Source organism: Salvia hispanica, chromosome 6 (genome assembly GCF_023119035.1).
Source record: "Salvia hispanica cultivar TCC Black 2014 chromosome 6, UniMelb_Shisp_WGS_1.0, whole genome shotgun sequence".
NCBI classification, from domain to species: Eukaryota; Viridiplantae; Streptophyta; class Magnoliopsida; order Lamiales; family Lamiaceae; genus Salvia; species Salvia hispanica.
Window position 1 is genome coordinate 7,735,103 of NC_062970.1, and position 21,726 is coordinate 7,756,828.

Below are 21,726 nucleotides of genomic sequence, written 5' to 3' on the forward strand. Positions count from 1 at the left end.
GTGAATAATAGCCAACTAATATATGTCTATTGTTTATCGTCTAATAGTTAGTTAATTTGAGAATTCTGTTTGCAGATTTCAAATTCGAATAACTTTGTTTGCGTGATAACTCTTTTTTTCACATTTTGCTTTTCTAATTTCAGCGGAAAACATGGAAGAATGATTTTGTTAGGACAAATTTTAGTAGTGTAGACATTGTGTTCGATCAATACGAGACATGTTTAGAATTAAAGTGCGGCTGTATGTACGGCATTAATCTCTTTCACACTTAAGCAATGTGGATAGGATTATGATTTTAATGGCTGATTTATTTAATTCCTTTTATAAATATTTTCTCCTTTTGAGTTCATGAACTATTTGTGCGGTTTTATTCAGCTTCAGAGTTTTCTTTTTTTCTTTTTTAATCTTTTTTTTTTATATTAATATGTGGACTTTATCTTTTTTCTTCACTATAATAAATTGGCAAATATTGTTAACGAGTTTTTTTTTTTTTTTTTTTTTTTTTTTTTTTTTTTTTTGCTATGAGAAGCTGCACCTGTTTCTTTTATGCACTTTTAATGCTATGAATATTGTACTACAAATTTACGGGCTAAAAGATTGTTAAACTAGTCCTCAAGAAGTTACAAAATATTCATGGGATTAGGCACAAAAGTGTGATATCAATGTACTAAAAAAATTTAAAACCAAAATGCAATCCAACCAAGTTTTGGAAAATTTGTTTTATACATATTTTTTGTGTTATTGTTTTGACATCCTAAAATTAAATTAATAGTAGTGTTTAGGCAGTTAGACCTATGGTTTTATTGGGCTTATATATAGTAGATGGGTGTAATCCTAACGCAAGAGCAATTGAGTATGGTGGGATCAACATTTCAGAGGCCCATTATAGGGCTTGAGGGTCCGGATTCGGAATTCAACCTAAAGAATGCAGCGAGGGCATTCTGGTAATTCAATCTCCAAAATAAAAATACCCATTCAGTAGAGCGGAATGCATCGAAGTCAGATTCTTGAAAAAGAAAAAGAAAAAGAAAAAGAAAAAGAAATCCGAATTGATCGATTGTTGTAGTGTATAGATCCGCAAAAAGAAGCCGTTAAAATTTTAAACGAAGGCTGTATTCTGCTTCCCATTCCCGCCATGGCCGACATCGACCCGCACCCGCCTCTTTCCAGCGCCAAGACGCTTATCTGCGCCCTCAATTTCCTCTCCCGCAATCTGCCCCTACCCCAGCACCTCTACGACGCCGTTTCCTCCATCTACCAACCCCACGCCGCTGCTCCTCAATTCCCCACTCATCCTGCTGATGCCACCAACGATCCGCTGCCAAAGGTTTCCGACTTTCTTTCCGCTCCCTTTTTTTCTGCGTTAATTGAGTTCATTTTGGGTTGGTACTTATAATTCAGCTGTTGGGTATATTTCTTGTTTGATTTACTGAAATGTTTAGTAGCTATAACAGACAATTCACAGTTTCTCATTGATATCGGCTGCTCTTTCCTTTTCTCTTTTTTCATTGATTATGGCATTCTATTGTGCAAGAATTTGGAACTTCTTGTTTTATCCTAATTGTTTCAAGAGTGTAGCTTTACGGACCATCCCCCTCCCCAATTACACTTTGATTAATTTGATGATTAGGGATAACAATTGTATAATCTGATACTGCAAAACTAGTTTAACAGAGGGTTTTTTATTCTCAGATTACTTGTTATTACCTCTAAATATTGGTTATCTTTCCTTAGCAATGGGGTTTAATTTCAGTGAAATGAGGGATTTACATTATTTATTTAAATAAATAGATTCAGTTTGCCTGAAAACTGATGCATTTTCAACTTGGTTTTCTGCTCGATCTATCTTAATTTACGATTTCTAAGAATATATATGTAGTGTAAAGTTGTACGTCTTTGTCACAGACATATACCTTGTTTGTTCTTAAAGACAACAGTGTTCTTGACATCTTTTTAAGTAGGGTTCTTGCATTATAGTTTATCTGTCATGACTGATAATTCTATTTACTCTTTCTGGGAGGGCTTATACATTACTGTGTTTTTGTTAACATTGCCTCCTTGCCCTAGCAGCTTGCATTTATTGGTAAAAGCTTGTTGCTTTTAACTTCCATAGGCTGGCTGTGACCTCCATCTAGTCACTCCTGTTACCTGTATCAAGCTGATACAGCAACACATTCCTCCTTTTGTTCTCATTTCCTTTCTGGTTATTGCATGTACATACATACACAATGCTGAATATCTACTTCTGATGTTAGTAGTGTAAGGCCATGCTTAACTTAAGAAAACCTCTATTACAAGTCACATTAGGCCCATAAAGTTTGGGATTAGCGAAAGTTATCTCTACATCAACCTTCTCTTTGGGTAGACTAATGTCAATTGATGGGTTTCAATATCAATGGGGTATAAATTTATTGTGATTAGTTTCTACTTTTGTTTAGCTCCTGTGATATCCTTCTCAAGCTTACTTTTTAAATTTATAGTTTAATTTCTGATAAGGTCTGCGGTCAATCTTGTAATAATGTTGCAGGAAAAATTGGGTGTTTCAACTTACAATGAGCTAATGTTGGACTTTGAGGATGCGGTGTTGAAGCAGAGATCAGCATGTTTACCTAGTTCCAAATTATCAGACTTAAAGGAGACCAGGTTTCAGAGCCAAATAAAGCATCGGTTAACTGAACTTGAAGGTAGTTACCTTAAAGAAAAAAATATTCCATTGACACGTCAATTGCTTTTCCGAGCTGTTTATAGTCGCGTGATTTCTTGTTTAGTAGTAGTAGTATTTATCTTCTATTTTCTTATTCTCGGCAGGTTGATGATTCCCTGTTTTACACTGATCACTGATTTAAAAACACAGCCATAGCTGTGCGAATCATAGTTTGGCTATCTTAGCTGCTCCTTCATATCTTTTTCTTCCTTGCTTTCTGCCCTTCTCTTATTCACTATTTGGTTGGTTCGCATGCATATCCACAGAGCTACAAAGGCATATTCTTCATGCATCTTTTTTCTTTACATATCAATATGTGCTCATGAAATATGTTTATTTCTCCTTCTATGAAAAACAGAATTGCCTACAAGTAGAGGCGAGGACCTGCAGTCCAGATGCTTGCTTGAACTCTATGGACTAAAGGTGCAGTTCACTTTTTTGATGAGTTGACAAAAGTTATGATGTTTTACAAATTTTAAGGTGGGATTAATTATTGCCCTCACAACTATGGATTAAAGTAGAGCTCATTGTCCTCTCCAAAAGTATCTTCTGATGCTAGCAATAAACTCTATCCTGCTTGGATCATCCGCTGGTAGGGAGTAACAAAACAACTGACTATGCTTAGTTCTCAAAACCAACTTTAAACATCTCTGTGGTTGTAATTCTGTTGAATTTTGTTTATGGATTGAACTAAATGTAGGGGCTGGGGTTAGATATATCTAACTTTATTGCCATACCCAAGTATATCAAAACACACCCTCCACATTATGGTCTATCATTGTTTGGTGATAATTTCTTCCTGCTATCAGTTAGCTGAGCTCCAGAGCAAAGTCCGCTCTGAAGTCAATTCTGAATATTGGCTTCGACTGCATTGTGCAAATCCTGACAAGCAGCTTTTTGATTGGGGAATGATGAGATTACGTCGGCCTCAATTCGGCTTAGGAGATGCTTTTTCTATGGCAACCGATGACCCATTGAAGAAGAAACGAGAGGCTGAGGTGAGGGTTGTCCCTTTTGACTTTTCACAGTTCTGAGTATGGGTTCAAAGTAGATAAATTCCTATGAACACACCAAAATTAAAAATACTTAAAGCTTCATGCCTAAAAAGCTCATATATTTATTGAATATAGGAAAGAAATTTTGGTTGGATTACGCATATTTATTGGTTGTTTTGCTGCAGAGGTTTTCAAAATTTGAGGAGGAAGAGAAGAATCGGATAGAGTCTAGGCAAAGGAAATTCTTTGCTGATTTACTCGATGCTGCACGAGAACTACAATTGCAAGTACAGGCTGCTCAGAAACGGCGTAAACAGAGAAATGACGGTATTCAGGCATGATGCTGTTTTCAAAACTTATTGTTTATGCATATTCTTAAGCAACAGTATGGCATGGGAACAATTAAGTTTGTATGGAAGCTTTGACATTTCAAAATTAAGTGAACTTTTACAGCTAAAACTTTATTTGGTTATTTTTCCTGTTTTGACGACTAAATATTGCTTTTTAGTTTTGAACAGAAAGTCTAACTTATACATTTTGATTTCTGGGAACTCTCATACACTTCAAATTGATATCTTTACATTAGTTGAACTTGTTCTGATTATTTTGTATTTGGAAACTTCAATATATCTCATTTAGTTAAGAAAAGTTGCATTATATTTATGTCATGCTACATTGTTAAGGATGTAATCTATGATATCTTGCTTTACATTTCCATTTCAATACTACCTCACTGACAATGGAAGTTCTCTACAACTTTCAGGCTTGGCATGGAAGACTGAGGCAACGAGCTACACGAGCTGAAAAATTGAGGTTCCAAGCTTTGAAAGCTGATGATCAAGAAGCTTACATGAAAATGGTTGAGGAGAGCAAGAATGAGAGATTGACGATGCTCCTTGGAAAAACTAATGATCTCTTAGTTCGCCTGGGTGCTGCTGTTCAACGTGAAAAAGATGCTGCCCATGATAGCATTGAACCCCTGGAAGGTTCAGATGCTGACTTGCCTGAGTTATCTGCTTCAAGGACTGATACACCAGCACAATCAATTCCTGAGGATGATGAAGAGATTGATGATGAGTCTGATGATAAAGCAAAGACTGGTGATTTATTAGAAGGGCAGCGGAAGTATAATTCTGCTGTACACTCTATTCAGGAAAAGGTGATCTTTTGTTTCCTGATAATATTTTTAACTGGTAACTGCAATACTTTCGCATCAAATCCATCCCGGAATGCCTTTTGCATGTTCCCTCCAGCATGTGTGTGATTACCAGTTTCACTGGGATGTAGCAGCTGAAACCTAATGTTCTCTTACACTCATAGGATTCTCATATATCTTCTCAACAGATGAGGTACAAATGCCTAATATTTTGTATAATAAGGATGTAAGGTAAAAGGATTAAAGGACATCAATAGACTAAACAGAAAACGAAAGAAGGCTAGTACTTTGCTGTTTTTTTTTACTTTTTAATTATTTCTCTGCACATATCTTGTACTTATGTAGGAAACCTGTGCAACAATATCAGTCCAAATCTATTATGCAAATTGTTCTGTAAAAGGGTTATGGTAAGGAAATGGGTTTTTGCAAGTTCTCTTCAATCATGTTTTTAATTCCGTGAATATCAGATGTATTAGGTTATTGATATAAATTATTCACCTTCTCTTCATTTGTACTCATTGCCAACACATCTTATGTTTAGGATATAAAGATTTGTAGGTGTGGTATTATGGAATGTAACCCTTTGATGTTGAATTTTACAAGTTCATATCTCCTCATAAAGTTTATGTTGATCTAACCTGCCTAGAACTCTGGTAGGTGACAGAGCAACCATCCATGCTTCAAGGTGGAGAGTTAAGAACATACCAAATAGAGGGGCTTCAATGGATGGTGTCGCTGTTCAATAACAATCTAAATGGAATTTTAGCTGATGAAATGGGGTTGGGAAAAACAATTCAGACCATCTCTCTGATTGCTCATCTCATGGAAAACAAGGGTGTGAATGGGCCGCACTTGATTGTTGCCCCAAAAGCTGTTCTGCCAAATTGGGTTAATGAATTTACTACTTGGGCTCCTAGGTACAGGTTGAATTTTCTATTTAACAAGTAGTCTGTGAATCGGAAGCTGTAGTTCTGATGGACATTCTCTGTATATCAGTATTTCTGCAGTTCTTTATGATGGACGCATGGATGAAAGAAAGGCCTTGAGAGAAAAGTATTCTGGAGAGGGGAAGTTTAGTGTTTTGATTACCCATTACGATCTTATCATTAGAGATAAAGCATTTTTGAAGAAAATCCACTGGCACTACCTAGTTGTGGACGAAGGACATCGACTTAAAAATTATGATAGTGTGCTTGCACGGACTCTTGTTTCCGGGTATGGTCTTTAACTACTTACAATCATGTGTATAATAACTTTCACAAATGTCCATCTTATTTGTTATCTACCTCATGCTTTTCTTGGAATCACTTTTATGACCTGTTTCTGCTGTATAGTTGGGCGCACGAAACTTCTTGCAAATTATTACTGCTTCCGTCCCATCCTAAGTGACACATTTTCCTTCTTAGGATGTCCAACCCGGAATAGGACATTTCTTAAAACAGAAACATCACTCTCTCTACTTTTTCTTACTCTTACTTTATCCTCTATCCACTTAACTCACAAAACAACGCTACAAAAAATCTCATGCCGAAAAGGAAATGTTCCACTTAGGGTGGTACGAAGAGAGTATTATATTATAAAATGCCATCTTATCACGAGTATCAGCAAAATGTTGTTTAATTGTATAGTGGAGTTTGTCGATAATGCTTTCAGATAAAATTGTTCGACACATAATGATATTCTATACTTTGTAATTGAATTTGGCAGTTACCGAATTCGGCGGAGACTTCTTTTGACTGGAACTCCTATCCAGAATAGTTTGCAGGAACTGTGGTCCCTACTTAACTTTCTCCTTCCTAATATCTTCAATTCAGTCGAAAACTTTGAGGAGTGGTTTAATGCTCCCTTTGCCGACAAATGTGATGTCAGCTTAACAGATGAAGAACAGCTGCTAGTCATTCGTCGTTTGCACCATGTATGACTTGATTCTTTATGTGCCTCTCTTATATGCTTGTAACTCACCATCTTTTTTGTTAATCTTCTTTTCTCCCATTTGCATTTCTGCAGGTCATTAGGCCATTTATTTTGAGGAGGAGGAAGGACGAGGTCGAAAAGTATCTACCTAGTAAAACTCAGGTCATACTAAAGTGCGACTTGTCCGCATGGCAGAAAGCATATTACAAGCAAGTGACCGAGCAAGGACGGGTTGGTCTTTCTCATGGTAAGGGTTTTTACATGATCCCTTAGATGTGGCTGCACTCGTCCAAGGATTGAGGCACATCTAACTGCTAGTCCCAGCTTTTTCATGTTCTTAAGTCATTGTTAGTTACTCCCCCGTTTCATAAAAATAGAAACTTTTTCCTTTTAGTGCCGTTTCCTAAAATTAGAAACACTCAGAAAGTTCTCTCTCTATGAGGTGGGATCCATTTTCCCCGACACACTTTTTCTTTCCATCTCCCTCTTACTTTACAAATTTTGCATTAAAATCTGTGCCATTCCAAAAGTTCCACTTTTTAGGAAACGGAGGGAGTATAATAATTTCCCTCCCTAAAACAACATTAATAGGTATATTAGGAGTATTATGAGGTAAGTTCACTTTGAAATATTGAATAAACATTTGTATGCAGCTTAAGACATTTTTTTTAAGTGTCTCTATTTTTAGCAAGGGGTAACTGCTTTTAAAGTCACCAACTTTCTATGAATTCCGGTTTTTCCCACGAACTTTTTAAAGTTCGTGTAATGTCACGAACTTTATTGTCGGTTGCTATTTTCCCATGTCAGGTTTTCCGGTCTGATTCAAACTGTTCGTTTCCTATTAAGACAATGTCCAAATTCTTTTATCTTACTATCATTATCTTCGTCTTTGAAATAGCTTCGCGTGGGTACCTTGTACGCCTCAATCGGAACTCGGATGAAGAAGTTATGGCCATTATGATGGTACAAGGTCGCACAAAGGTCGCTGCCTTCATCAAATGGCCATAACTTCTTCATCCGAGTTCCGATTGAGGCGTACAAGGTACCCACGCGAAGCTATTTCAAAGACGAAGATAATGATAGTAAGATAAAAGAATTTGGACATTGTCTTAATAGGAAACGAACAGTTTGAATCAGACCGGAAAACCTGACATGGGAAAATGGCAACCGACAATAAAGTTCGTGACATTACACGAATTTTTTAAAGTATGTGGGAAAAACCGGAATTCATGGAAAGTTGGTGACTTTAAAAGCAGTTACCCCTTTTAGCAAATATATCTAATTATCTGTACATATTACTATATTTCTGTAACTCTTTAAGTGGTGTGCTTAGGCTCCTACTTCTTATGTGAGTTGTTCGTTTTAACTTATTTACAGTTGGATTTTAGCATCAATATTCTCATCAATTACTATATTGCTTCCATTTTAGCATACCTTCTGCAACCATTTTAGCTCTCATCTTGACAGTTGTTGATTCTATGTCATAAGAATCAAGCTGGTGAAAAAATGCACCAAGTTTTCATCTTTCCAGTATGCTATCATATTCAGTGTTGCAATTTATTGGTTTTCTGATTAGTGTCAGCCAGATTTGAGTCAAGTCCAAATCTGACGAGGATCGTATCAAGATTTGTCTTCATGCTTTCTATCTTGTCTTTTCCCACATAACTAACATCACTGACAACAAATGTTACTCATGATATGATTTTGCAGGTAGTGGTCGCTCGAAAAGTCTTCAGAATCTGACAATGCAGCTCCGGAAATGTTGTAACCACCCATACCTGTTTGTTACGGATTACTATATGCAGCAGAGTGAGAATATTGTCAGGTCATCAGGAAAATTCGAGCTTCTTGATCGCCTACTCCCCAAACTTCATAGAGCCGGACACAGAATCCTTCTTTTCTCTCAAATGACTAAGCTCATGACCATACTCGGAGATTATCTGACGCTGAAAGGTTATCAGTTCCTTAGACTTGACGGCACTACCAACACTAGTGACAGGGGTGAACTACTAAAAAAGTTCAATGCGCCCGACTCACCTTACTTCATTTTTCTCCTAAGCACTCGTGCTGGAGGACTTGGTCTGAATTTACAGACTGCAGATACAGTTATCATCTTCGACAGCGACTGGAACCCTCAGATGGACCAGCAGGCAGAAGATCGTGCCCATCGCATTGGCCAGAAGAAGGAGGTCAGAGTTTTTGTACTTGTCAGTGTTGGATCTGTCGAAGAAGTTATCTTAGAAAGAGCTAAGCAGAAGATGGGTATCGATGCCAAGGTCATTCAAGCAGGATTGTTTAATACAACTTCCACAGGTTTGTCAATGTCAATAAAAATGCTTGCTTATGTTTCAACTGCAATCAAATGGGCATTTAGAGTAGGACCTACCAAACCACAAAATGTATCGATTTTTTCAGACTTGAATATTGTATGCTTTTATGGTTGATTGAAGATGATTATTCATTTTGATTCACAGCTCAAGACAGGAGGGAGATGTTGGAGGAAATCATGCGTAAAGGCACAAGCGCGCTTGGAGAAGACGTGCCAAGTGAAAGAGAGATCAATCGCCTGGCAGCCCGGACAGAGGAGGAGTTTTGGTTATTCGAGAAGATGGATGAGGAGAGAAGGCAGCGTGAAAACTACAGGTCCCGTCTCATAGAAGAACACGAGGTGCCAGATTGGGTATATGCGGAGCCAGAAATAAACGGCAAGGGTAAAGGATCTCTGGACCAAGACTTGCCTGTAACAGGAAAGAGGCACAGGAAGGAGGTGATTCGGGAGGATGCTATAAGTGATTCACAGTGGATGAAGGTTTTGGAGAACGGGAACGAAGGGTCTAAATATGCTGCTAAAAGGAGAAGAGAGAATCCTCCCCCTTCTGTTGGATTGCCTATAGATAACGTTGCTGTGGAGGAGACTGTGGAGCTCAAGAGTGAGACGACAACGTCCATGGCGAGTGAGGCCAAGAGTGAAGACACCTCTGGCTGGACCTCTCAGAAGTCGAACGCTGAAAGTTCTAGAAGTGGATTAGAAGCTTCGGAAACTGGGATGAATGGCTTGACATGGAAGGCACATAAAAGGAAGAGATCGAGCTTGGTTTAGGTTGTTTCTTTAAAGAAGTACTAGAATTTTTAGGAAGTGGATTAGTTACTTTGGAAAAAATTGCAATCGCCGTCACCCCATTAACATTTTTGATAAAGTTTTTAAAGCTGTAAATCTACTTTTTCTTCTGCACCTCTGCAAATTGAACCTCGTACTCTTAGTTGCGTTTGCCTTACTCTGATCCTTTGTTCCAAAACAGTTAGTTATGAACATCGATATTGTTTTGACCTACAAATTTCTTAGTTTGTGTGTCAAGTTGTCAATCTTAAAATTTACTTTCAGAATGAGTGTGGGGATAAGATCATAAGAATAAGGGACATAGGGGAAATAGTGAAAGAAAATTAATAAGTATTTTTCTAAATAAAAAGACCAAAAATGGACCGATTTCATTTTTTTGGGATATGAAGGTTCAAAGCATAATATTTTTGGATCAAAATCATAAACCTAGAGAGAGTTGATTATTATGAGACATTATCACCAGTAGAGAAGATGAATATTGTTTGAGTACTACTCTCAATTGCAACAAATAAAGACCGACCTTGCATCAATTTGACATATCAATGTATTCATGCACGGTGAACTGAAGAAGGAAATTTACGTAGAAGTCCCTCCTAGTTTCGTAAGTGACTTCAAAGATGAGACGTCTATATGTTGAAGAAAACTCTATCTCAGTTAAAACAATCTACAAGAGTCTAGTTTGGAAGATTCACCGAGGCAACGAAGAAATGAGTCTATCAGCAGAGTAATACCAATTATACACTTTTTCTAGAAAAAGGGGGGAGGGGGGTTTAAAATTACTTGTCTGACAATTTATGTCAATAACATGATCATCACGTGAGATGATTAATATAGTAAATAGAGCAGTTAAATAGGAATTTATTCGCAGAGTTTGGAATGAAAAACTTGAGGGCACTGGGGTATTATATTGTAGTTGAAGTTTTGAGATCTAAGGTGAGGATATTCATCAACCATTAAAATACACTTAATTTAGGGAGACATTTTGATTTTATTTAATTTGAATTTCAATATTATATTTGTCATCAGTTCACATTATAACAATGACATTCTTACGATTATAATTTTTTTATAATATACTTTCTCCACTTAAAAAAAATTCTTGTTTATTCTATTTTTGTGTATCCACTAATATTAACCTATATCTATTTTTTAAGTTTATCCCTCTAATGAGGGTTCTAATTTTCTATTCACGATACGTCTAACTACTTTTTCATTCTATCACTTTATAATTTTTGCATTAAACTCTTGGCGTCATTACTAAAATTATTTTTCATGCACGGAATAAGAACTTAATTTTTCACACATACAAATAAAGTGGAGCCCCAACCGATAAAAAATTTTGCAGCTGCTCCTACTAACATCTATACTACTCCCTTCGTCCCATTCGCAATGGCTAAAACTGTAAATTAATGATACGATAATTTAGGTGGAGTAGTTCGATGTGTAAAGTAAAATGAAAAAGACAATTGAATATTTTAATGAGGAGATAACATAGAAATTTATTTCTAAATATAGAAAATGGACATCTTGAATGAGACAAATTAAGAAGGAATGGTGATCTTGTTGAATGAGATGGATGGCGTATTAAATTAGTTATTAATTATAAAATAAGATCATTTCATGTGTTTAAGTGAAAAAAATTATTTGAAGAACCAAATTTTCCAAGATATTTATAAAAAAAGTTTATTTGAGGAAATATTAGTGAATGCTTCATATTTGAGGTCTTTTCTTAGGAAAAAAAGATCTATAATAGTTTTTCATCTAGTTCATGATGATTTAGTCTCCTAATCTATTAGTTAAAGAGGAAGCGTCTTACCAACTGAATAGCCCTACATCGTCAAACATTTAATTAGGTCAAATCAGCACTAAATCTCTCTCGTCAAGCTGGTGGAACTGACTAGACATATAGTAGTAGAATTTTATCGTCTCGGTTAAGAAAAAAATTATGTCTTCAATCTTCGATGTAGTATTGAATTCTAACAGAAGATTAGATAGGTGTTGGATGAAAGTAGAATAGTAGTACAAGTAAACGTCAAAGTTATAAAGCAGAAGCCCCCAAAATTATTAATTGCATAAGCGAAATTAGTTGTGCAGCTCCATTATGCTAATCGCAATTTTGAATATATGATGAGAATATTTAAGATTAATAATCTTGTTTGCCTCCTATCTACTCACATGATAATTATGAAAATACTGTTTAAAAAAAATGAATAAGCGATAATTATACCTCATATATAAGTCATCGCCAAATAAATAATTGACGTGTAAATCCAGCTAACCCCCCGATATTTAAACATGCTTTAGGAGACATTTTATTTTCAAAATAAAACTAACATATAGTACTAATAATATTTATCTAAATAATGAGACATTTTGGAGTAAATGCCCCAATGATATGATAAAATTGACCATTTAAACAAAGAAAACCTAAATATCAATGTAGCCCGTAAATCATGGGTTGACCCGAATAGCCCACCAAATTTATAGGGTTATGGCTGGAAATTTCTAGCCCGATAAAATCAAAACCTGATTAACCCGCACCAGATTAACTCGCAATCCGTTAGGGCCAGGCCCTAAAACCCGATAAAATTTCTCTTATTCTATTTTTTTACTCCTAATTCGACCTTTATTGATTAATTTTAATTAAAAAATAACTTTCAGTTTTATATTAAAATATACAAATTATCTATTGAATTTTTATTAATATAATAATTAATTAATTAATTAAAAACTTCAAATTCACTAAAAAAATATTTAAATTTCTAAAACATAGTACATTAAAATTCCACGAAATATCTTAAATATTTGTATTTGATCATGTTTATGATTGATTTTAAGCATATAACTCAAATATATCATAATTAAATATTTTATATTGTATGAATATTAGTAATTTTAATCATTATTTGTTGGATTGATCGCATGTTAATATTATCGGTAGCAACCCGATTATCCCGTTGGGCTAGCCCAAAACCGAGCTTTTAGGGTTAGGGTTGAACTTTTATAATCCGAAAGAAATCACAACCCGATTAGCCGCACCCGATTGACCCACAACCCGAGTAGGGTTGACCCGAAACCCGACGGGCCGGCCCGATTGACGTCCCTACCTACAGTCCTTTTACTTTGATTATTCAGATGTCAATATTTTTGTTTGTTTTAGTTACTCCCTCCGTTTCACCATAGTTGAGTCATTTGTCCGTTTTGGGAAGTTTCTTCATAGTTGAGTCATTTTCATATTAGTAACTTTTTTTCTCTTTCTTACTTTACTCTCTCTTGTTTTATTCTCTCTACTTTATTCACTTTATACTTTATTCTCTCTACCTTTTCCTCTCTTTTACTTTTTTATCTATTTATTTAACACACCCAACATTCATTTATAAAACTTCGTGCCGAAAAGTTCTGCCTCAACTATGAAGAAACGGAGGGGGTATTATAATTAGTGAATATTGATTGTATTCAATTGTTTTGTATTTAAATATGGAAAATATGTGTTTCTTTCCAAAAAAACACAAGGAATGATATGATTAGGTATGTAAAAAACGAGTAATTAAGTAAAGCCGAATTATTTTTGGTCTGATTTCTGATTTGAAAACCCTAAACAGCCAAACGGATAAAATAATCCAATTAATTGAGCTGATAAAATTTGAGGAAATGTTTGTTTCTATATTCCTATTTTTATTTTATATATTTCTATTTTATATTGACTTATATATCCCTACATTATTTTAAATAGAGATACATCAATTAACAATAATAATCAATCACTATAATGATGAAAAGTAATTAAAACAATATCATTTTTTTGATTGTGAAATAAGTGGATAGGACACATCAAGGCCACCAAGTCAATAGATAACGCGTCAAATATTTATTACATGGAGGTGATGTATGAAGTGTAATTTGCAAAATTGTTAATTTACTCTATTTTATTTTATTATTTTGGGTTTATTTGATTTGTTCTATTATCTACATCGTTTACTCAAATTTGTCTTATAAAAAATATTGAATCATAACAATATGACACAACGAATATGTAAACTTTAAAGATTACAAGTAGGGGTGGCGAAACGGGTTATTCGCGGGTACCCGCACCCGACATATCGGGTACCCGTACCCGATTTTGCCAAATTTGTTGTTCCAATACCCGCCCCGCGACATACTGGGATTACCCGATACCCGTGTCGGTATCCCGCACCCGATATTGCGGGTACCCATACCCGACCCGAAATCCTAATAAAATATTTGAATACCATAATAACCGTCAATGTTCCCTAATTTATTTTATTAATATCGATGGTAAACTTTGAATAGATTGAGAAAAAAAGTGAATGAACACTCTGTAGCTAGTTCGAGTGAGTTTTCTATTGTATGTTCTTGGAATATAAAAATGTTTCAAAAGAACTCTTAGATTATAAAGTACTCCTACTGTTCCGTCTTAGAGGCATTTCATTTTCTTCACTAATTTTAGAAAAATAATAATATAAATACTCTTCTCTACATTATTATCTGTCTTACTTTATTTTTTCTTCATTCTAACTATTTATTTTTAATTTTTCAAAATGAGTGCGTATATGACTTTATTATTATTTAACTATTTACTTTTTTTTTCTCCACTTTAACTATTTGAAACGTCTCTATTAATATGGAACGGGGGGAGTATTAAAAAATGGTATATGACTAATACTAATAATAGTGGGTATTATCGGGACTAACGGGTATACCGCGCGGGTAATGGGTATACCCGCTACCCGCAAAACTCTAAAACACACTACCCGATCCCGCCCCATTTTCCGTTATCGTCGGGTAGCGGGTACCCGATACCCGACGGGTAGCGGGTCGAGATGGGAATTACCCATTACCCGCTACCCATTTTGCCACCCCTAATTACAAGTGAAACGATTATGTTTATTTTCTGCATGTATGATACTTCCTTGTCCCTCGTTATGTCTCAATTTTCCATTTTAGGAATTTACTTATTAATTACCTTCCTTCACTTTTATTATATTTGATAATAGATCTTATATTCTTTTAATTTATTTCACATATATTTTATTAAAAATAATATATAAAAATAAAACATATATTTCCACTAAATTTTTTTCACTCATTTAGAATGATCTAAAACTGAATTATTTTTTATCTGCTACACCTAACAAACCAAACGGATAAAAGAATCCATTTAATTGAGCTGATTGATTTTAAGGAAAGGATTTGTTTCTATATCATAATATTCCTATTTTTATTTTAGTATATGTTTTATATCTTGACTAATAGTAGTACTATATTTTAACATTATTTTAAATAGAGATAAATCAATTAATAATAATAAATCACTAAAATTATACTCTCTGTCTCACTTTAAGAGTCATATTTTGTCATTTAAGTCCGTCCCAGTTTAAGAGACACGTTTAGAATTAACTATATTTGGACACAAAATTTAACCTCATTAGTCATCAAATTTACACTCAAATGTCATTACTTTCATAAAAATAAAACAAAATAAAATTTTAAACATACAAAAAGTCCAAAGGGTCTCACTTTCCACTACCTCACTTATATTATTACACACTCCAACAATCATTATCCCACTACAATTATTACACACTCCATTAATTTTTTAAAACTCATGCCATAACTAAATCTTACTCTTAAATTGGGATAGAAGGAATAGTAAAAAGTGTAGTAATTATGAAATGAGCGTTAGGATAGGACCAAGTCCATGGCTAGCGCAGAATTTGGATTGTGGTGTCAGGTGTGGCCGTGTGGGATTCATGGTTAAGGACAATTTGTTGATTTGGTCAATGTATATCTGCAATCCTAGTTGATAGGGCTATCTCAATACACATAAAATAAATAGGGATGTCAATTTAATATAGAGTCATATTCCACTAACTTTTTTTCTTTGACTTTTTTTAAGATTTCTTAAAACTCGCATCCCAACAAAATGGGACTCCTAATAGCAGACGAAGGGAGTAAAATTTATGAATTGGATTGAATAACTTGATTATTTTGTAGGATTATGTTAAAAATTTTAACTCATAAAAATTACAATGTCATAGGATTTATCCCAAATGAGAATATTATTTAGATGCACGTAAAAAAAATTTGATTCATTATTTAAAAGTTAAACACATTATTTAATTTTATTTTACTTTTACAACGAAAAAAATTATACGTAAAAATCAATACTTTATTTACAAATAATTTTACCTTTTTCATAAGTCAATACTTTCTAAAAGTTCTCAGTTTATATATTTATCATAATTTAATTAAACAAAAAAACTTATAGTTTGGAGACTAAAATTAAGAGTTTTGATAAGCAGAGGCTTTGCACAATTAATTTTGGTATGCAATATTAATCTTCATCTTTTAATCATACTATTTTATTTTCTTTCTTGACTTATATTTTGTAGTAATTAATAAATTTTGCAATAACTTTAATAGATATAACAATTATCTTTACTGTTCATTATTTATTTTATCCATCTTTTGTTTTGGTGACTAAATTGGTCTTATTTTAAGATAACGTAATTTCTTCATTAGTATATCAGTTGATTAAATTGGTACTAGTCGCGACAAAATCTGTTGAAAGAGTGTCTTCAGCAATGGAATTTGTCAAGATCTGAGCATTGAAATAAGATGGGAGATGATTGGTTGAACGAGACAGTGAAAGGGATATGTTGGCAACTCCTTTCATTGATGGCGGGTGTATGAGTTAGCTAGCTACATGCACGCTTAATTGCATTCAACAAATTGCAGAATATCTGTATTCCAATCCAATTATCAGTATGAGTTATCAAAGATTGTTTGCGGCGTTGTTGTTAATGGTGTGGTTGATGAAGGCGGATCTCTTAGCCTCGGAGTGGGGCCAAAGCAGCTGCGGCAGCAACGGCAATTACAGCAGCAACAGCGCATACAGCTCCAACCTCAACACCACTCTCTCTTCTCTCCCCACAAACATCGACAACTATGGTTTCTACAACGCCTCGACCGGGCAGGGAGCCGACACAGCCAACGCCATCGCCCTGTGCAGACCCGACACTCAACCCGACGAGTGCCGCGACTGCGTCAAGAAAGCCTGCGCCGATCTCGTGGACGCGTGCCCGGTTCAGAAGGAGGGCCTTTTCCTGGAGGTGCTCTGCACGATACGATACTCGAACGATACCATCTACGGGAGCCTGGGGAGTCTCGACGTATACAACTCGTGGTATTATGTGGAGAACGTGACGAGTCCGAAGGAGTTTAAGGAGGATCTGAGGAGGCTGCTCGGTGATCTCCGGAGACGAGCCGCTGCGGGGACTTCTAGGATGAAGGTGGCGGCTGGGAATGCAAGTGGACCAGATTATCAAACGATTTATGGGTTGGTTCAGTGTAGTCCGGATTTGTCATCGGAGGATTGTACAAGCTGTTTGATTGGTGCGATTTCATATTTACCGGAATGCTGTGAGGGGAGTATTGGGGCTTCAGTCCTCCTGCCGAGTTGCAATCTTCGTTTCGAGACCACTCTGTTTTTCAATCAGACTAGACTTCACGAGCTTGAGTTTGTCCCACCACAGCCATCGCCGCCACCAGGTAATGATTCTTAACATTTGATTCTGTTCAACTTACATGAATTTGGACTTGTTCATGGTCGCGGACTTGATGATTGCTAGTATGTTGAAATGGTTATTAGTTATTACCATAATAACTTATCCACACATTATATAAAAAATTTAACACAATGACATAAGTATGTCAACTCTATCTTTGTGTTGACGTTTAAATACCCCTTAAATATACAACTGTCAATACAAAGACATAGTTGACAAACTCATGTCATGTATTGATATTTTTATACACTAAGTTGACAAATTATCAAAGTTATCACATTAAGCTAGTTATTATTTGATTACACCATATATATATACTACCTCCATCCCACTTTAGCAGTACCGGTTTACCATTTTTGGGTGTCTCAGTTGGAATATTCCATAAATGGTAATATATAAATATATATAAGATCCACATTCCACTATTTTTTTCACCAACTTTCCTTTACATTTCTTAAAACTCGTGTGAACTCAAATGAGACTCTTAAAGTGAGACATGGGAGTATTAAATACTATAATTATGTAATGTTTAACCGTATTGTAGTATCCTATACTGGAATACAGTATGTCATAAAATTTTGATATACTGAATTTCGGTACGGCATACATTATTTATTTATCTTACTTTTTTTGCAGGAAAGAAAGATGATAGCACAACTCAAACTATTGCAGGAAAGAAAGATGATAGCACAACTCAAACTATTGTGATAGTTGTGGTTGCAATTGTTGTTCTTTTAATTGTGATCATATCAGCTATCTTCTTTCTAAGAAAGAGGAAGAAACAGAAACCAAAGGAAATTCCTCAACGTAAGTTACTCATCTTAGTTGCACACCATACACTTTATTCATTCATTTTGTGTATTGAACTCCAATGTTTCTTCATAATTTCTTGAAGTTGCCGACGATATTAGCATAGTCGAATCCCTGCAGTATGATTTCAGTACAATCAAAGCTGCAACAAATGATTTCGCTGATGATAATAAGTTGGGCCAAGGTGGATTTGGGACTGTTTACAAGGTAAATGTAAATATACATTAGTACGTATATTACTACTACTACAAAGGATAAATATTGTGTGGTGTCATAATTTTAGGGGGCACTTCCAAATGGTCAAGAAATTGCTGTGAAAAGATTGTCGAGATATTCTGGGCAGGGCGATATAGAATTCAAAAACGAGGTTCTCTTGTTGGCTAAGCTTCAACACAGGAATTTGGTTAGACTGTTAGGTTTCTCCTTAGAAGGAAAGGAGAAGCTGCTAGTATATGAATTTGTTCAAAATGCAAGCTTGGATAGCTTCATATTCGGTAACATTCGTTATTAATTTACCTAATTAATTATATGTGAACATATGTTAACTCGTTTGCAATTAATTTGACATGCGGACCCAGTCAAGCATTCAGATTTGGATTGGGATAGACGTTACAAGATCATAGGAGGTATTGCAAGGGGAATCCTCTACTTGCACGAAGATTCTCGTCTCAGAATCATTCACCGTGATTTAAAAGCCAGTAATATACTTTTAGACAAAGAAATGAGTCCCAAAATTGCCGACTTTGGTATGGCAAGATTATTGGGACTAGATGAAACACACGGGAATACAAGTCGAGTCGTGGGGACATAGTAAGTTGCACAAATTAGCACTTTTATTGAGTTACAATAATACTAAAATCTATATTGCAGCGGATATATGCCACCAGAATACCTTAAACACGGCCAATTCTCAATCAAGTCCGATGTCTACAGTTTTGGAGTACTAGTCCTTGAAATCATCAGCGCCCAAAAAAATAGTAATGGTTTTCGACATGGTGATGACAGCGTAGGGGACCTCATGAGCTTTGTAAGTACAAAGCATGTAACCTTTTCTAGTTATAGTTAGTGATTGAAAATGAGAGATTGATGAATGTTGCAGGCATGGGACAGTTGGAAAGAAGGAAGAGGAGAAGATGTGGTGGATCCATTTTTGAGGAGTGATTTGGGGTCGATGAAAGAGATGATGAGATGTATCAATATTGGTTTGTTGTGTGTTCAAGAAAATGCGGCAGATCGGCCAACTATGGCTTCTGTGGTGCTTATGCTGAGTAGCTTTTTCGTAACCTTAAACTTGCCTTCGAAGCCAGCGTTTTACGCTTCGGATGCATCACTTATTCACAACTTCGACTCCGTAAATTCTTACTATTCTCGGCCGTCTCAGCAATCTCACCTTTCCTCGCAAAATAATGCATCCATTACTGACTTACACCCGCGCTGATTCCCTCAAAAAAGTTTGTTATATCTATTTTTCTTCTTTGCCTTGTAATGTTACAGTAATACACTCCCTCCGTCTCAAAATAACATCTCCTAAAATCTCGTGTCATTATCGATATATATGTATCATAAAATATTCTTGTCTTTTTATATTTTTATATTCAAAACGTCGGGTTGCTAAATTGCAAAAACAACCTGTGCAAGTTTTTGGATAATCTTGAATACGAATGTTATATAATACTTCTTCCGTCCCTCAATAATTGTCCACTTTAATTTTAGTATGGATTTTAAAGAATGTAATGGAAAATAGATTGAAATAGTTAATGGAATATGAGTCCCAATTTTATATATTAGTTTTATAACAAAAAGTAAGGGGAATGAGTTAGGAAAATGTGGGGCATACTTATCATTTATGATGAAAAATGAAAGTTGACGATTAATAAAAGACGGACGAAAAATTGACAATTACTTTGGACGGAGGAAGTAACATAGTTGTAATAACATTGACTGCAATAAGAGTAAGAGATTTTTTTTCCGAAAGAGTACATAATTTTCAGTTTATGAAAATTATTGTTTGAAAAGTCCGATTTACAAATATTGATTATATTTGCTTATTTATGACATTATAATCAGTATTAATGTTTTAACATTAATGACGTAGACTTCAAACAAGAAGAAAATTCAAAATTTTAAAAGCATTTTCTATGGTCGGAGATAGGGGTGTTAAGTGAGTGGGGTAGGCAACAAGACCAAGCCAAGTCCCAGGCCTGGGCCCGGATTGGCAGAGGCATATATGACTTTGTGCGTCGGCTTGGCTGGGTTTTTAATTTACTAAAGTCTAAATTTAGTCTTTTACATTTGCTCTAAAAAATCTTTTAGTTCTTTACATTAAGTTTGTTACTATCTTTTTTTAGTAAATAATATATTTTGGATAAAAGTCAACCTTTTCACTTAGATTTAACTGCCAAATGTAATTTGATCAAATTAGTGACTTAATTATGAATTTAATTAACCAGATTAACTTAATTAATTTAATATTAAATTTATACAAAAAATTTGCCAATAATAAAAACTAACTTAAAATTTATAAAATTAAATTAAAATTTATAAAATATTTTTCCTATATTTTTTTATCTATAATAAAGATTAAATTTGTGAATTTATTATAAAATTTAATTCAATTTTATTTTTATTATAGGTAAAAATATTTATAAATTTTTAATATTATTAAATTTGTGAATATTTTATAAATTTTAATTCAATTTTATATTTATTATAAGTAAAAAAATATTTTATAAATTTTAATGTTGAATTAGTTAGGTTAATCGGTTAATTAGATTTATAACTAAGTCACAAATTTTTTCAAATCACATTTGACCGTTAAATTTAATGGAAAATGTTGACTTTGGACCAAACATATTGTTTGGGACCAAAAAGTAACAAATTTAATGTAAAAGACCGAAAGATTTTTTAGAAGAAATATATAAAGGACTAAATTTAGACTTTAGTCTTTTAAATATATGTTGACCCGTTACAGAATTTACTTCATTATCTTTTTTTTTTAAGGATTTACTTCATTATCTTTTAAAAATTTGCATGTACTTTTATTTGTTTTATAATATCTTACTTCCTCCATCCACCAATACAATACCTAGCTTGATCGAATACGAGTTTTAATAAATGTAATAGAAAGTGAGCGCAAATGGTTAGTATATACTCCATTCGTCCTCAAAAAATAGACTAGTTTTACTATTTTGGGTCGTCTCCCAAAATTAGACCAGATCTAAATATGGGAAAATTTTAACCAATTACACACTACTAATAATATGGACTCCATAATCCACTAACACTACTTCCACCACTTTTTCCTAATTCTTTCTTACTTTTTCTATCTCCTCTTATTTTACCAATTGAACATTAAAACTCGGGTCACTTACAAGTTTGTCTATTCTTTTAGGACTGAGGGAGTATATGTTTTATACTATTTCTAATTTACTCACTCCGTC

At 34.5% G+C, this 21,726-nt stretch overlaps 2 protein-coding genes across 3 annotated transcripts; both read left to right on the top strand.

The window, feature by feature from the left end:
• Nucleotides 1-916: 916 nt before the first annotated feature.
• Nucleotides 917-10,044, top strand: LOC125196242 (probable ATP-dependent DNA helicase CHR12). The gene is made up of 12 exons (XM_048094677.1): nucleotides 917-1,327; nucleotides 2,528-2,684; nucleotides 3,063-3,127; nucleotides 3,514-3,702; nucleotides 3,885-4,034; nucleotides 4,463-4,858; nucleotides 5,513-5,772; nucleotides 5,852-6,070; nucleotides 6,563-6,770; nucleotides 6,863-7,016; nucleotides 8,480-9,082; nucleotides 9,244-10,044. The coding sequence occupies exons 1-12, from the start codon at nucleotides 1,136-1,138 to the stop codon at nucleotides 9,867-9,869; spliced, it is 3,219 nt and encodes a 1,072-aa protein (XP_047950634.1). The 5' UTR covers nucleotides 917-1,135; the 3' UTR covers nucleotides 9,870-10,044.
• A 6,521-nt stretch (nucleotides 10,045-16,565) lies between these two features.
• LOC125196243 (cysteine-rich receptor-like protein kinase 26) lies at nucleotides 16,566-19,882 on the top strand. 2 transcript variants are annotated; one of them, XM_048094679.1, is made up of 7 exons: nucleotides 16,566-17,459; nucleotides 18,113-18,283; nucleotides 18,372-18,493; nucleotides 18,570-18,780; nucleotides 18,865-19,096; nucleotides 19,220-19,313; nucleotides 19,386-19,882. In XM_048094679.1, exons 1-7 carry the CDS (start codon nucleotides 16,676-16,678, stop codon nucleotides 19,722-19,724), a joined length of 1,953 nt encoding a protein of 650 aa, XP_047950636.1. In that variant the 5' UTR covers nucleotides 16,566-16,675; the 3' UTR covers nucleotides 19,725-19,882. The 2 variants fall into 2 exon arrangements, with proteins under 2 accessions (XP_047950636.1, XP_047950635.1); XM_048094678.1 differs by having other exon boundaries at nucleotides 19,157-19,313; nucleotides 19,386-19,879.
• Nucleotides 19,883-21,726: the final 1,844 nt, after the last annotated feature.

Excerpts from the sequence above, each read along its gene's own strand:
- LOC125196242 (XM_048094677.1), top strand. The coding sequence starts at position 1,136 with ATGGCCGACATCGACCCGCACCCGCCTCTTTCCAGCGCCAAGACGCTT. Across the intron at positions 6,771-6,862 it reads TCATTCGTCGTTTGCACCAT|GTCATTAGGCCATTTATTTT; the intron begins GTATGACTTGAT and ends GCATTTCTGCAG. Across the intron at positions 7,017-8,479 it reads ACGGGTTGGTCTTTCTCATG|GTAGTGGTCGCTCGAAAAGT; the intron begins GTAAGGGTTTTT and ends ATGATTTTGCAG.
- LOC125196243 (XM_048094678.1), top strand. The coding sequence starts at position 16,676 with ATGAGTTATCAAAGATTGTTTGCGGCGTTGTTGTTAATGGTGTGGTTG. Across the intron at positions 18,494-18,569 it reads GATTTGGGACTGTTTACAAG|GGGGCACTTCCAAATGGTCA; the intron begins GTAAATGTAAAT and ends TCATAATTTTAG. Across the intron at positions 19,314-19,385 it reads TAGGGGACCTCATGAGCTTT|GCATGGGACAGTTGGAAAGA; the intron begins GTAAGTACAAAG and ends TGAATGTTGCAG.